The 12,923-nt window shown below is 47.1% G+C and overlaps 1 protein-coding gene across 1 annotated transcript in view; it reads right to left on the reverse strand.

The window, feature by feature from the left end:
• Positions 1–5,152, reverse strand: part of LOC102481642 (uncharacterized) — a 15,091-nt gene extending 9,939 nt beyond the window's left edge. Inside the window, exons 1-3 of the mRNA XM_027771131.1 lie at positions 4,966–5,152; positions 2,706–2,821; positions 1,994–2,097 (exon numbers count right to left, since the gene is read on the reverse strand). Coding sequence (XP_027626932.1) covers positions 1,994–2,097; positions 2,706–2,821; positions 4,966–5,152 — 407 coding nt within the window. The remainder of the gene's footprint in view (positions 1–1,993; positions 2,098–2,705; positions 2,822–4,965) is intronic.
• Between the last annotated feature and the right edge of the window lie 7,771 nt (positions 5,153–12,923).

Genomic DNA, 12,923 nt, shown 5'->3' on the forward strand with positions numbered 1-12,923 from the left:
GGGAAAATGGAGTCCCTCACTTCCTATCTTATCTTGTTGGAAGGCCACAGGATAAACAGTTGATGTTATTAGCTGTAGTGCACTCGTGTGCTTGCTCTGTGATTATGACTTTGCTGTTTCCTGCCTTGTATGTAGTGCTCCTGAGCCTGCGCAGTAGTTCGGTTTTGGCAGTGAGCCACTATTGTCTGCAGCACCTTTAAGAAAAGGAGTATCTGGTGAGCTAGCTAGCTCTGCTCTGCTCAGCCTTGGTTCTGCTAGCTCAGCCCTGGTGGCCTTGGCATGGCTCAGCCCTGGTGGCCTTAGCTTGGCTCAGCTTAGCTTAGCTCTGTGCACTGTGAGCTCCAAGATGGAGGAAGTACTTGTGAGTGCTACTGTGAGCTCCGTGAGCTCCCCTAACTTAGCCAATAAACAACATCACATCAGGGCCTCGTGTCTTTTTCCAATTCTCCGTGTCTCAGTTCAACCCACCCATTGGAGGAGGAAGAACCTTGCAAAACAGCAATGCATCAACCAGGTTGCCAGCAGGAAACAGCTGGCACATTCCGGATAGAAAACTTGAGAGCAGGGACAAGCAGATGATGTAGTGGTTAAGACTCTGGACTCCCACATGACTGACCAAGGTTCGAGTCCCAGACCTGGTGGCTTGAAAATCATGCAGGGCATGTATGCAAAAATGCCCAAAATTCTAGGAGGAGAACGGAGGAGAAGGGATTGTGGCATGGCCATCCTAACCCTTGGGGGCGTTATATCTCACTTTCCCTCTCACTGTCTCTGGAGAGTGCATGTTTCCTATGGCAAAAACCTTAAAAAAAAAAAAGAAGAAAGAGAGAAAGAAAGAAAGAAGAAAGAAAGAAGAAAGAAAGAAAGAAAACCTGAGAGCATAATAAGAGGCTGCACATGAAGGCATGGCAGGGTTGTGTCATCACATGGGGCAAACCCCCTCCCAAGCCGGAAAAGAGAGGGTAGAGAGCGGCCACTGGGCCACAGAAGAAATGCTGGCTGTTCTAGCCACACGGCCAGCCAGGTTGTTGAAGAGGAGGCAAAGAAATCCTTTTTCTGTGCCACTTAAGTCTCCACTTGGGGCCATATAAATTAGACTCACAGGGCCAGCAGGTGGTGAAGATGCTGGACTCCCATATGGCCGATTGTGATTTGAGACCTGAACCTGACAGCTTGAAAATCACACCAGACACATGTGCATGCATGCCCAAGATCTCACGAGGAGACTGGATGAGAAGGGACTGCAGCACGGCTGTTCTCCTTGGGGAGGAGGGGTGATGTCTCACTTTCTCTCTCTCTCTGCCTCTCTCTGGTCAGTGCTCAGAAAGTAAATAAACAAATTAGACTAACAAAACACAGACCAACAAGAGAAAAACAATTGGACATTTCTTTTACATAAAAAAAAATGTTTATATAGGACACATGCAGTCTCCAAAGAGAGAGAGAGAAGGAGAAAAGAGAGCAAAACAAAGAACCAGGGAAAGGAAAAAACAGACCATGTATCTAAACAGATCAATGGGAATCCAGTCAATCGACACAAACAAATCCATCTCGGCCTCTGAATTAACTTGGGGAAAAAACAGAGACACCCCCACCCACCCAGTTACCCCAAGAAGAGATTGTGGATAGAAGGGAAGAGTGAGAGGTAGGTGGGTGGGTAGCGGGTGGTGGTGAAGTCTGGGGTCTGCCAGAGTGAGTCTGGTCTCATTTCCATGGGCGAGAACATCTCAGGTAAATGACATGTGTTCTGACAAGTTACTCAAGCCAGCAGACCCTGAGGCAAACCAGAGTGACAACAGCAGGGAGGGATTACTAAGGGCGGGGAACCAGGAACTCTTGTAGCTGGGTTTGAATGTGTTAGGGCTTTAAATTGGGTTCTGGTGACAAAATAAACAAACAAACAAACAAAAAAACAATATCGCTATGCCAGAGAGCTAAGGCCACTCCCAAGCCCACATCTGCTGCTGTGACAGCTGGGTGATTCCTGCCCCACCTTGCGTTTTGGCGCTCCTCGTTGGAAGAAGACAGAGGCCGGTCTGTCACGAGCTCATCCTGCTGGCAGGTGGAGAGAAGCTGTCCACCTAGATGACCTGAGGCCTTGGAAGAAACAGACAGTCCTGTGACTTTGTCTGCAGGGTTCGGGGCCCAGAAAAGGGCAACGATGGTTGGATGTTGCTCAACTAAAGCAACAGTGACGTGTCCCCCGATCTGAGCATGACTGGCATGATTGCCTGACCAAGAGAGGTAAGATCCAGTGTGGCCCATGACCTCCCTCTTCAATGCCCCCAGGCCTCAGGCGACAGTGCCACCTCAGTGGGATTCTGGTCTATGGCACAGAAGACACAGCATAGGCCAGCCAGGCTGAGGTGGGGGTTCCTGAACAGGGGCCTGCCACGTCCTCCTGCCCTTCCACAGGTGCTTTGAGGACAAGAACCCTTCAGCTCTGTGTGATGGGCCAGAGGACCAACTAGCAGCATGGGGACTCATCCTGACCAACGTGTTGGAGGAAATGAGCTGAAGCCAGGGGCTAATCTATAAGCACAGGCAGAGTGCCTCAGCGTTCTGGCTGGGGCGCGGAGGCTCCGAGTGCGAGGCCTCAGGTATGTGTGTGGTGTGTGAGCACGTGCTGAGTGTCCGCAGGATCAGGGGCAGGGAAGCTGTTCTGCACACACAGGCTGCTCTGCTGGCCCCTGGGGACCTTTCACCTTTCTACTGACTCCAGCTGGTGTCCTGCGGCTGCGAGAAAGTGCGGACGCCAGGGCTGCGATGGCTCTATTGAGTTCCGGCTGAAAGCCCAGGAGAGAGACACTGGGAGTGCCACCTGGGGAAGGAGAACACAGGACAGAAGGGCCTGGAGACATTCATGCCACCCCACCACGGATGCCCCACCCCACGTCGTGTGCATGGTTGTGTATGTGCAATCACTTTCTTTTCTTTTTCTTTTTTTTGGAGAGGTTTTTGCTATAGGGCACATGCGCTCGCCAGAAAGACAGAGAGAGACAGAGAGAGAGAAAGCGAGAAATCCCCCCCCAGGGGGATGGCCACACCGCAATCCCTTCTCCTCCATTCTCCTCTCGGGATCTTGGGCACGCATGCACACGTGCCCGGCGCGAATTTAAGCTGCCGGGTCCGGGATTCGAACTGCGGTCAAATATGTCCAGCAACATAGCCATTACGCTAACTGCTGGTCCCAATGTGCAATCACTTTCTAACTGTGCTTCTCCCGCATGCCAGAGCCCACTTCCCTTTCCCTCCTGCCTGGTGGTCACTCTGCTATGCTGTAGTAGCATGGCTAGAACCCTGCCAAGCACAGGGCGGTGCTTTGTGTGTGAACGTTCATGTTTTCATACAAGATTTCTTCCTTTCCTATGCACTTACTTTAAACAGTCCTGAGCTTTTCTTCTTAACTAAAAAATGATGAAAGACATTCCCATCCTTTATTTCTATGCAGCTGTTACTTCTTGTTGTTCTAACTATTTGCTTCTAGCTTCTAAGTGCTGCATTTACTTTGTGACCTGCCCCCAGCCACACTGTGGCACCCACAGCTGCCACACCCGATGGCGCCCACCCGCTAGTCTCTTGGGGCTCAGCAGTGAGATTTTGGAATCCCCGCCCAGGCAGGTTCTTTATGGACTAGAGAATAACTTCACCAAAGTGTTGATTAATTGATCGTTTTCTTATTAATCTAATGAAGTTTTATCACATTTTTTTTCATTCGGGGAGATGGGGAGGGAGTGCCTCTCGTTCACAACAAAACAGAACCTTTGCCCTGCAGTTAGCAGTGCTGCAGACAGAGGGCAGGCTCCATTCAGCCCTCTACAGCCAGTTCCCAGGGTATGGAGAGGCACCTTCAGACTCCCATTCACAGTTTCACAGCTTAGTCTCGGGAAGGTTTCTGAGGAGAGTGGCTTTCTTGGTCTGTTTCCATCTCCGGATCACGTGCCCAGATAAACCAACCCAGAAATGCATTAAGAAGTTTAAGAGTGGGATTAGCGGCTAGGTGGTGGCTCAGTGCTAACGCAGCTGCATCCACATGGGAAAGGTCCTGGCTTAGTTTCTTGAAGCCTTCCTGTGTCACAGTCTGGGGCAGGCTGAGACTGGAGATGAATCGGGGTATTGGGGTGCACGTCTCTCTCTTTCTCTGTCTCTCTCTCTCTCTCAGTCAAGGAAGAAATAAATAACCATCAAGATCAAGAAGGCTTGACCCGGGCTCCACACTGTGGAGCAAGCTGGCAGATTCTGGCGTCTTTCTGACCGGCACCTCCTCTCCCTTCTGGGGCCTGTATTAGAGGGTCCCCGTAGCCCAGGTCACAGTCATGGGAAAAGTGACCCAAATGTAGCAACCTTGGGCCCAAACATATTTTCATGGGACCCACCCCTGGCCAGAGGGTGACCTTCACTGAGGGAAATGAGGGTAACAGCCAGCCAGCTGGTCTCCCCAGAAAGGGCCAGGGGGTCCATGGGGAGACCTTGGGGCTGGTGAGGTAAGTCCCTTTCTGCCCCTTTCAGCTAGAGATGCAGAGGGGGTGTGGGAGTGTGGAGCAGAGCTTGGCTCCTGGCCCAGCCTCTGTGGGTCCTTAGCTCTGTAAGCCTCAGTCTCCTTAACTATAAAATGGAGGTGGTGGCCACATGTCACAGGTTTCTTTGACAATTGAATGAATTCAATGCGGTAATTCTTGTCCTGGGTTTACAACATCACTTAGGGAAGCCGGAGAAACTGGTCTCATGGGAGGGCAGGGGCCGGCTTCCTTCTGCCCTGAAGAACAGCTCAGGCCTCTCTTGGTGCTGACAAAACAGTGCCACTATGTACCTATTGTTTGAGTCACCCTGGCCTGGTGCAGTCTTGTTACCGCACAGGGGTGTAGAGCCACAGGTGAAAGATAGTCGTGAGATGCATGGCGAAGCAGTGAGAGCCAGTGTTGTGACTTCGTACCTGCTATTCCGCCCCCGAGCCTGACCTCTCACCTGGAGGAGGCTGTCCGCACTCCCCGGGAGCAGCTGTGGTGTGGCCACCCTGTGGTTCTTCATGCTGCCCAGAGTCTGTCCTGGCAATGGCTTTGGCCCCAGACTTGGGATCTCCACCCCTTCCCAGCACTTGCAGGTCAGTGGCACTGAGGCCCTGCAGAAGGTCCTGGAAGAACCAGAGCTGCATCACTGTTTTTAGTTATGGACATCTTTGGCTTAAGTGGTGTCCCAAAGGGGTAAGGGTGGGTGGCTGTTCTTAGGGAGCCATCTGGGAATGGGACTGACCTGGAGACCCTGGAGCTGCCGGCTGGCAGCCCTGTAGAAGGCCAGTGCGTCGCTCCTGTGCTTGCTCAGCTGAGCTGCCACGTGCAGGCTCTGGTCCTCCAGCTTGTCATAGAGTGTGCGGACACTGAAGTCCTCCAGGGTCTGGACCTGAAGTGGCACCCCTATGGGAAGGTCCTTGGAATGAGACTTGGGGTCCAGCAGCTTCCCTCTATCCCCTTAGCGACTGGCAGGCAGGAAGGGGGGCAGAGGAGAGCCCGCCTGCAAGAGACCAGCTCAGGAGAGGGGAGGCTATTGACAGAGAGGGCAGATGAGATGAGCTTGACGGGACAGGGAGGAAGGAGGTCTGCAGATGGGGTGGGGCTGTGGCCACAGAGAGAGCCTCCTCAGTGTGGGTGTGACCAACCAGGACCTCGTGTTGTTTCTGAGCCGGGTGGTGGGTGCCGTCTCCCTGTTTTGCTGGGGTGAGTCTCCTTGTCCTCAACATCCTTCTCTCCATGTTCCCACAACTGCCCTGCACTAGCCCTGTCCGTCCCCACTGCTCTGTGGACTCGCGCCACCCTCAGGTCCCCCATAGCACCGAGCACTGTGTCTGGCTAGTATTTATTTGACTAAAGTCAATTTGACTCTAGGCTTTTGACCAGAAGGTGACTCAGGATGACTTCAGGAATCAGACCACTCAATCAGGGCCACTGCCTGCCCAGGGCCTGGCCCCAGTGAGCTCTCTCATGTCCTGCAGGAACTTTCCTGGGTCCCTTGATCTCCTCCCACAGACTCATTCCGCTCTGCAGGAAGACTGTGAGTGAGGGAGGCCCCTTTTCAACTACTATATTCCACGTGCTAAAAGAGAAAAACTCCATCAAGAACCCTACATCCAACAAAAACTGTCCTTGCGAATGAGGAAAGAGGTCGGGCTGTGGTAGCACACAGCGGCAGCACCAGCATGGAAGGCTGGGTTTTGGTTCCCAGGTCAACCTGAACAGGCCAGGAGTGGTTGTGCGTGCCTGTAATCTTGGCTAGCTGGGAGGCCGGTGCAGGAGCATCATGATGTGATGAGACCCTGTCAGAAATACCTACCTTTGTCCCTCTCCCTTTCTCCTTCTCTCTCATAAAGAAAAAAAAAAAATGAGGGAGAAATTAAGACATTCTTAGATTCACAAAAGCTGAGGAAATGAGGCAGGAGAAAGCTAGAAATGGACACAGGTAAGGGGCTGGAGCATCTGCCCATGAGGCTAAATAGAAAAACCAGTCAGGGAGGAAAACTCTCGGCCCAAGGTAATATAAGTAGGAGCTGCGGGGAGGGGGGTCTAGCTGATTAAGTCTCGTTTGACAGAGTCGATGAGATGAGTCGGGGGGCCCAGCCATGTCTCAGAGAGCCAGGATGATGAGAACCATCAGTGGGCCCACACAGTGAGCAGTCGACATGCCCTAAGTTAACAATGATACACCTTGCGGAAGGTACCTGCCACGGCCTTTGGAGCCACTCTCCCTGTCCACTCAGGCCTGCTCTTACCTCTCGGGAATGTACTTTCACTTTTACTTAATAAACTACCTTTTCCTTTTGCTATTTGAGTGTTCTGTTTAATTCTTTGTCTGAAACCCCCCGAACCTGGATACTATCACAAAGGCCATCCTGCAAGAAGTTTGTTGCCGCTAGATCTACCCTGCGAGATTGCTCAAGGGAGGGAGTCCTGCAGGATCCAAAGAAAGGACACTAGACAGGAACCCGAAGCCATGTGAAGAAATAGATACTGATAAAGGTAAACATGCAGGCATTTATACAAGCTAGTGTTATTCTAACTGTGGCTTGTACCTCCATGTTTTATTTTCCAATCATTTATGAGATTAGTACATTAAAAACACATTAAACATTAAAAGCTAGTATTATTAGAACTTCAGTTTGTAATCCCACATTTCATTTTCTACATAATTGAAAGAGACTAATGAGACTAATTCCACGTCTTGTTTTCTATATAATTTAAGAGACATTTAAACGAATTCTTAGTTTATGTTTTAGGAAACACAGTATATTAGGATGTAATTTTGTGGGCAAGCAGGTGGCATGGAGGTTAGGGCAGCCAGAGAGCCAACTGTCTGGTTTGATAGCAAACTGTGCGGTTTGAGTCCCGGACTAGTGGCTTGAAAAATACACCAGGTATGTGCAATCGGTGCCCCAAGTCCAGAGAGTAGAATGGAGGAGAAGGGATGGTGGAGTGACCCTTCTCCTTGGGCAGTGATTTCTCACTTTTTCTCTCTCTCCAGTGAGTGCATGTGCCCTATACCAAAACAAACAAACAAACAAAGATGTAATTCTGTGACATTAACCACTGAAAAGTGAGTGTACAGAGCTGTAAAGGAGCCAAGTTTTCCTATGTTATTACAGTTAAACTGACATAAAGTCAAGTTAGAATGTGATAATGTTCAGGTGTTAAAGATAATCCCTTTGGTCATCACAAAGACAATAGCCAGAGGATGTACATAAAAGAAAATAAGAAAGAAATTTAAATATTTCACTACCAAAAAAAGTCAACTAGACAAGACAGTAATGCAGAAAGGAGGGTCAGAAAAGCTGTAAGGCATTAGAAAACAATTAGCAAAATGACAGAAGTAAGTCTCCACTCCTCATTAATTACTTTAAGTATAAATGAGTCAAAGTCTCCCATAAAAAAAGAGAGATGAGGAGCCAGCAGGTGGCGTAGTGTTTAAGGTGCTGGATTCCCACATGATTGACTGTAGTTTCAGTCCCAGAATTGGCAGCTTGAAAATTATGCCATGTGGGGACCAGCAGATGGTGTAATGGCTATGTCGCTGGACTCCCATGTAGTCGACTATGATTCGAGTCCGAGACTCAGTGGTTTAAACTCACGCCGGGCGCGTGTGCATGCATGCCCAAGATCCTAAGAGGAGAATGGAGGAGAAGGGATTGCGGTGTGGCCAACCTCCTGGGGGGTGATTTCTCACTTTCTGTCTCTCTGTTTCTCTCTGTCTTTCTGGTGAGTGCATGTGCCCTATAGCAAAAGCCTCTCCGAAAGAAAGAAGAAAGAAAGAAAGAAAGAAAGAAAGAAAGAAAGAAAGAAAGAAAGAAAGAAAGAAAGAAAGAAAGAAAGAAAGAAAGAAAATTATGCCGTGTGTGTGTGTGTGTACACGCGCGCCCCAAATCCTAGAAGAACAAAAGAGAAGGGATTGTGGTGTGGCCATCCCCGCTGCGGCATGATTTCTCACTTTTCCTCTCACTGTCTCTCTAAGCCCAGTGCACACGCTCTATGGCAAAAAAAAAATCTTAAAAACAAAACAGATGAGCTGAACAGATAAAAACACATGACCCAACTATATGCTGTCTACAAAGACTCACTTTAGATCCAAAGAAAAATAGATTCAAAGTGAAAGAACAAGATATGCCATGCAAATAATAACCCGAAGAGCACAAGGATAGCTGTACTAATATCAGACAAAACAGATCAAAAAAGGTCACAGGAGACAAGAAAGGACATTATACATTAATAAAAGATTCAATACGGCAAAAAGATATAGCAGTTACAAACACTGACACACCTAACGTCAGACCGTCAAAATGCAGAAAGCAAAACCTGACAGAATTACAAGGGAAAACAGACTATTTTGCCGTAAGGATTGGAGATTTCAGTACCCTCCCAATAATGGATAGAACAATCAGACAGGAAGTAGGTAAGGAACCAGAGGACATGAGCAATACAGTAAGCCAGTCAAATGCTACAGATATATATAATACGTTACACTTTACCTAACAACAGCACACACATGCATCTCTAGTGCTCATGGGACACTCATCAGAATAGGCCATACATTAGACCACAAACTAAATCTCCATAGATATTTTTCCCATAGGGCACATACACTCACCAAGAGAGACCTTGAGGGAGGTGTGGGGGAGAGAGAGAGAAAGTGAGAAATCACCACCACCACCACCCCAGGGAGGATAGTTGTGCCCCAATCTCTTCTCCTCCATTCTCCTCTTGGGATTCTGGGTACATATGCACATGTGTTCAACATGATTATCAAGCCACAGGACCTGGGACTCGAACTGTGGTTGGTCAAATGGGAGTCCAGAACCTCCACCACCATGCCACCTGCTGGATGCCTCAAGAGATTTTTTTTTTTTTAAGAATTATCTTATTTAACTTTATTTATTTTTTAGTTTGACCAGAGAAAGACAGCATGAGAGAGAGAGAAGGGAAAGTGAAAAAGCAAGCCACCAGGTCCAGGACTTGAATCGCAGTTAGCCATGTGGGAGTCCAGCACCCTAACCACTACGCCAGGCCCCCCACAATAGATTTTAAAAGATAGATATTATTTTTAAAAATATCCAACCACAAAGGAAAAATTGGAAATTTCAAAAAATTGGGGAAATTGAACAGCATACTCGTAAACAACCAATGAATCAAAGGAGAAGTCGCAAGGGAAATGGATACTTAGAGACAAACGACACCTATCTGTTAGCCTTGTTTGGGTTGTCATGTACCACGTGCATTCTTTCAAAAGCCATACTGATGTTATAAAGATGTACAATGATGGAATGTAAATTTTAAAAATCTATCGAAATTTATGGGACTCAGCAAAAAAGTGCTAATGGGGACCATTTGTAGCTATAAATGTGTATATTAAAAAACAAGATATCTTGGGACCAGCAGTTAGCCTAATGGCTATGTCGTTGGAATCCCATGTAGCCGACCGCGGTTCGTGGCCCGGACCAGGTGGCTTAAAACTCACGCCGGGTGCGTGTGCGTGCGTGCCCAAGATCCTGAGAGGAGAATGGAGGAGAAGGGATTGCGGTGTGGCCATCCCCCCGGGGGGTGATTTCTCATTTTCTTTCTCTCTGTCTCTCTCTGTCTGTCTGGGGAGCGCATGTGCCCTATCGCAAAAAAACTCTCCAAAAAAAAAAATATATATCTCTAGGAACAGCCTATCTTTACAACTTAAGGAACTAGAAGAACAAATGTAATCCAAAGCTAGTGGAAGGAAGAAAATAACAAAGATTAGAGCAGAGATAAATGAAATAGAAAATAGAAAAACTACAGAGAAAAATCAAACCAGAAGCTGGTTCTTGGAAAAGATGAACAAAAGTAACCAACGTTAGCTGGATGGACTAAGAGAAACAAAAAAATAAGATTCAAACGATAAAACCAGAAATGAAAATAGGGTTAGTACTACCAACTCTACAGAAATAAAAAAGGAGTACACAAAACCTAAGATTAAAGCATGAAGAAATAAAAAATTCTAGCAGATCTGTAATTAGTAGTAAAGAAATTAAGACCCTAGAAATAAACCTCTGACTATATGGTCAAATTATTATCATTATTGGGACCAGCAGTTAACGTAATGGCTATGTCGCTGAATTCCCATGTAGTTGAACACGGTTTGAGTCCCAGACCCGGTGGCTTAAACTCACACCAGGCGTATGCGTGTGCGTGCCCAAGATCCTGAGAGGAGAGTGGAGGAGAAGGGTTTGCAGCGTGGACATCCCCCCTGGGGGGTGATTTCTCGCTTTCTATCTCTCTGTCTCTCTCTGTCTCTCTCTGTCTTTCTGGCGAGCGCACACACCCTTTAGCAAAAACCTCTCAAAAAAAAAAAAAAGAAAGAAAGAAAGAAAGAAAGAAAGAAAAAAGAAAAAAAACTAAAAGAAAAAAGAATTTAAAAATTATTATCATTATTATTATTTTAAAGCTTTTGCCATAGGGCGTGTGTGCTTACCCAAGAGAGACAATGAGAGGGAAGGTGAGAAATCACCCTCTAGGGGGAATGGCCATGCCACAATTCTTTCTCCAACATTCTCCTTCTAGGATCTTACGCATGCAATCACATGCACCTGGCATGACTTTCAAGTTGCCAGGTCTAGAACTTGAACTGGAGTGTACCACGTGGGAGCCCAATGCCTTAACCATCATGTCACCTACTGGCCCTGGTAAAATGTTTTTTTCTTTCTTTCTTCCTTCCTTCCTCCCTCCTTCCCTCCCACCCCCCTCTTTCTTCCTTTCTTTCTTTCTCTTTTCTTTTCTTTTCTTTTCTTTTCTTTTCTTTTCTTTTCTTTTCTTTTCTTTTCTTTTCTTTTCTTTTCTTTTCTTTCTTTCTTTCTTTCTTTCTTTCTTTCTTTCTTTCTTTCTCTTTCTTTCCTTTTTTAAGAGAGATTTTTGCTATAGGGTATGTGTGCTAGTCGGAGAAACAGAGACAGAGAGACAGAAAGTGAGAAATCACCCCTGGGGAGATGACCACCCAGCAATCACTCCTCTTCCATTCTCCCCTTGGGTTTTGGGCACACATGCACATGCACTGGGCGTGAGTTTCAAGTCACCGAGTCCAAACTGTGGCCGACTACGTGGGAGTCCAGCAACGTAACCATTACACCATCTGCTGGTCCCAAATGATTTTTGATAAGGGTGACAAGACCATTCAGTGGGGGGAAAGAATGTCTTCAATAAATGAGGCTGAGAAGACTGGATACATACAAGCAAACGAATAAAGTTGGGTCCTTACCTAATACCATATACAAAAATCATCTCAAAGTGGATCAGAGACGTAAATGGGGACCAGATGGCAGTGCAGCAGTAAGATAGGAAGCTCAGCGAGAAAATTCCACATGGGAAGGTTCCCAGCTTAAAGTCCAGAGCCTCCCTGAGTACCCTGGCCATGTGCATGCCCATGATCCTGAGCTGGCTGAAGGCCGGGGGTAAATCACGGTGTCAAGACCCTTTTGGAGGTGCTCTCTCTCTCAGGGAAGAAAGAAAGAAAGAAAAAACGAACTTAAAGGTAAGACCTAAGAGAATAAAATTCTTAGAACAAAGCCCCAGGGCAAAAACTTCACAATACTGGATTTGGCAATGATTTCTAAAGAAGAAACAAGAAGCTAAGGGGGCAGCAGGTGGCGTGGTGGTTGGGAGGGCTGGATTCCCCACATGGCTGACCATGGTTTGAGTCCCAGACCTGGCAGCTTGCTTTCTTACTTTCTCTTGCCCTTTCTGTCTCTGACTGGTCAAATTTAGAAACTAATAATAATAATAAATGGAACTAAATAAGTAATTAATTCTTTTGAAAAAGAAACAAGTTAAAAAACATAGATAATTTGGACTTCATGAAACTTAAAAATGTTGAGCATCAAGAGGCAGTATAAAGGGAGGAAAAGGGCAACCCACAGAAATAGGGGAAGATAGTTTCCAATCATGCGCCTGATAAGAAATTAATATCTGGAGTTTACAGAAAATGTCTAAAACTCAACAACAAATAAGCAACTTAATTCAAAAATGGGCAAAGGACTTGAATAGACACTTCTCCAAAGAAAATACATGAATGGACAACACACACGTAAAAAGATGCTCAAATCACGAGTCATCTGGTCCGTGCAAACCAAATGCACAATAAAGTACTACCTTAAGATGGTAGTATCAAAAAATCAGAAAATGACAAATGTTGGTGAGGATGTGGGGAGACTGGGACCTCGAGCAGGGGAAGGGTCCTGCCTTCTCAAGCCCCTCTGCTCTCAGGCCCTGCTGAGAATTGGTGCGTGCCAAGGTCTGTGATCCAGGAGGACGAGTATGGATGTGGGGGTGGTGAGAGTCCCCCCGGTTCTCCTGAGCTCCAAGGGAATGCCCAGTTCTCTGATAACTGGCAGGGGCAGGTTATCAGTCCTATAGAGCAGTCCTCATTCC

This window comes from Tupaia chinensis, unplaced genomic scaffold, assembly GCF_000334495.1.
Source record: "Tupaia chinensis unplaced genomic scaffold, TupChi_1.0 Scaffold000186_1, whole genome shotgun sequence".
NCBI lineage: Eukaryota > Metazoa > Chordata > Mammalia > Scandentia > Tupaiidae > Tupaia > Tupaia belangeri.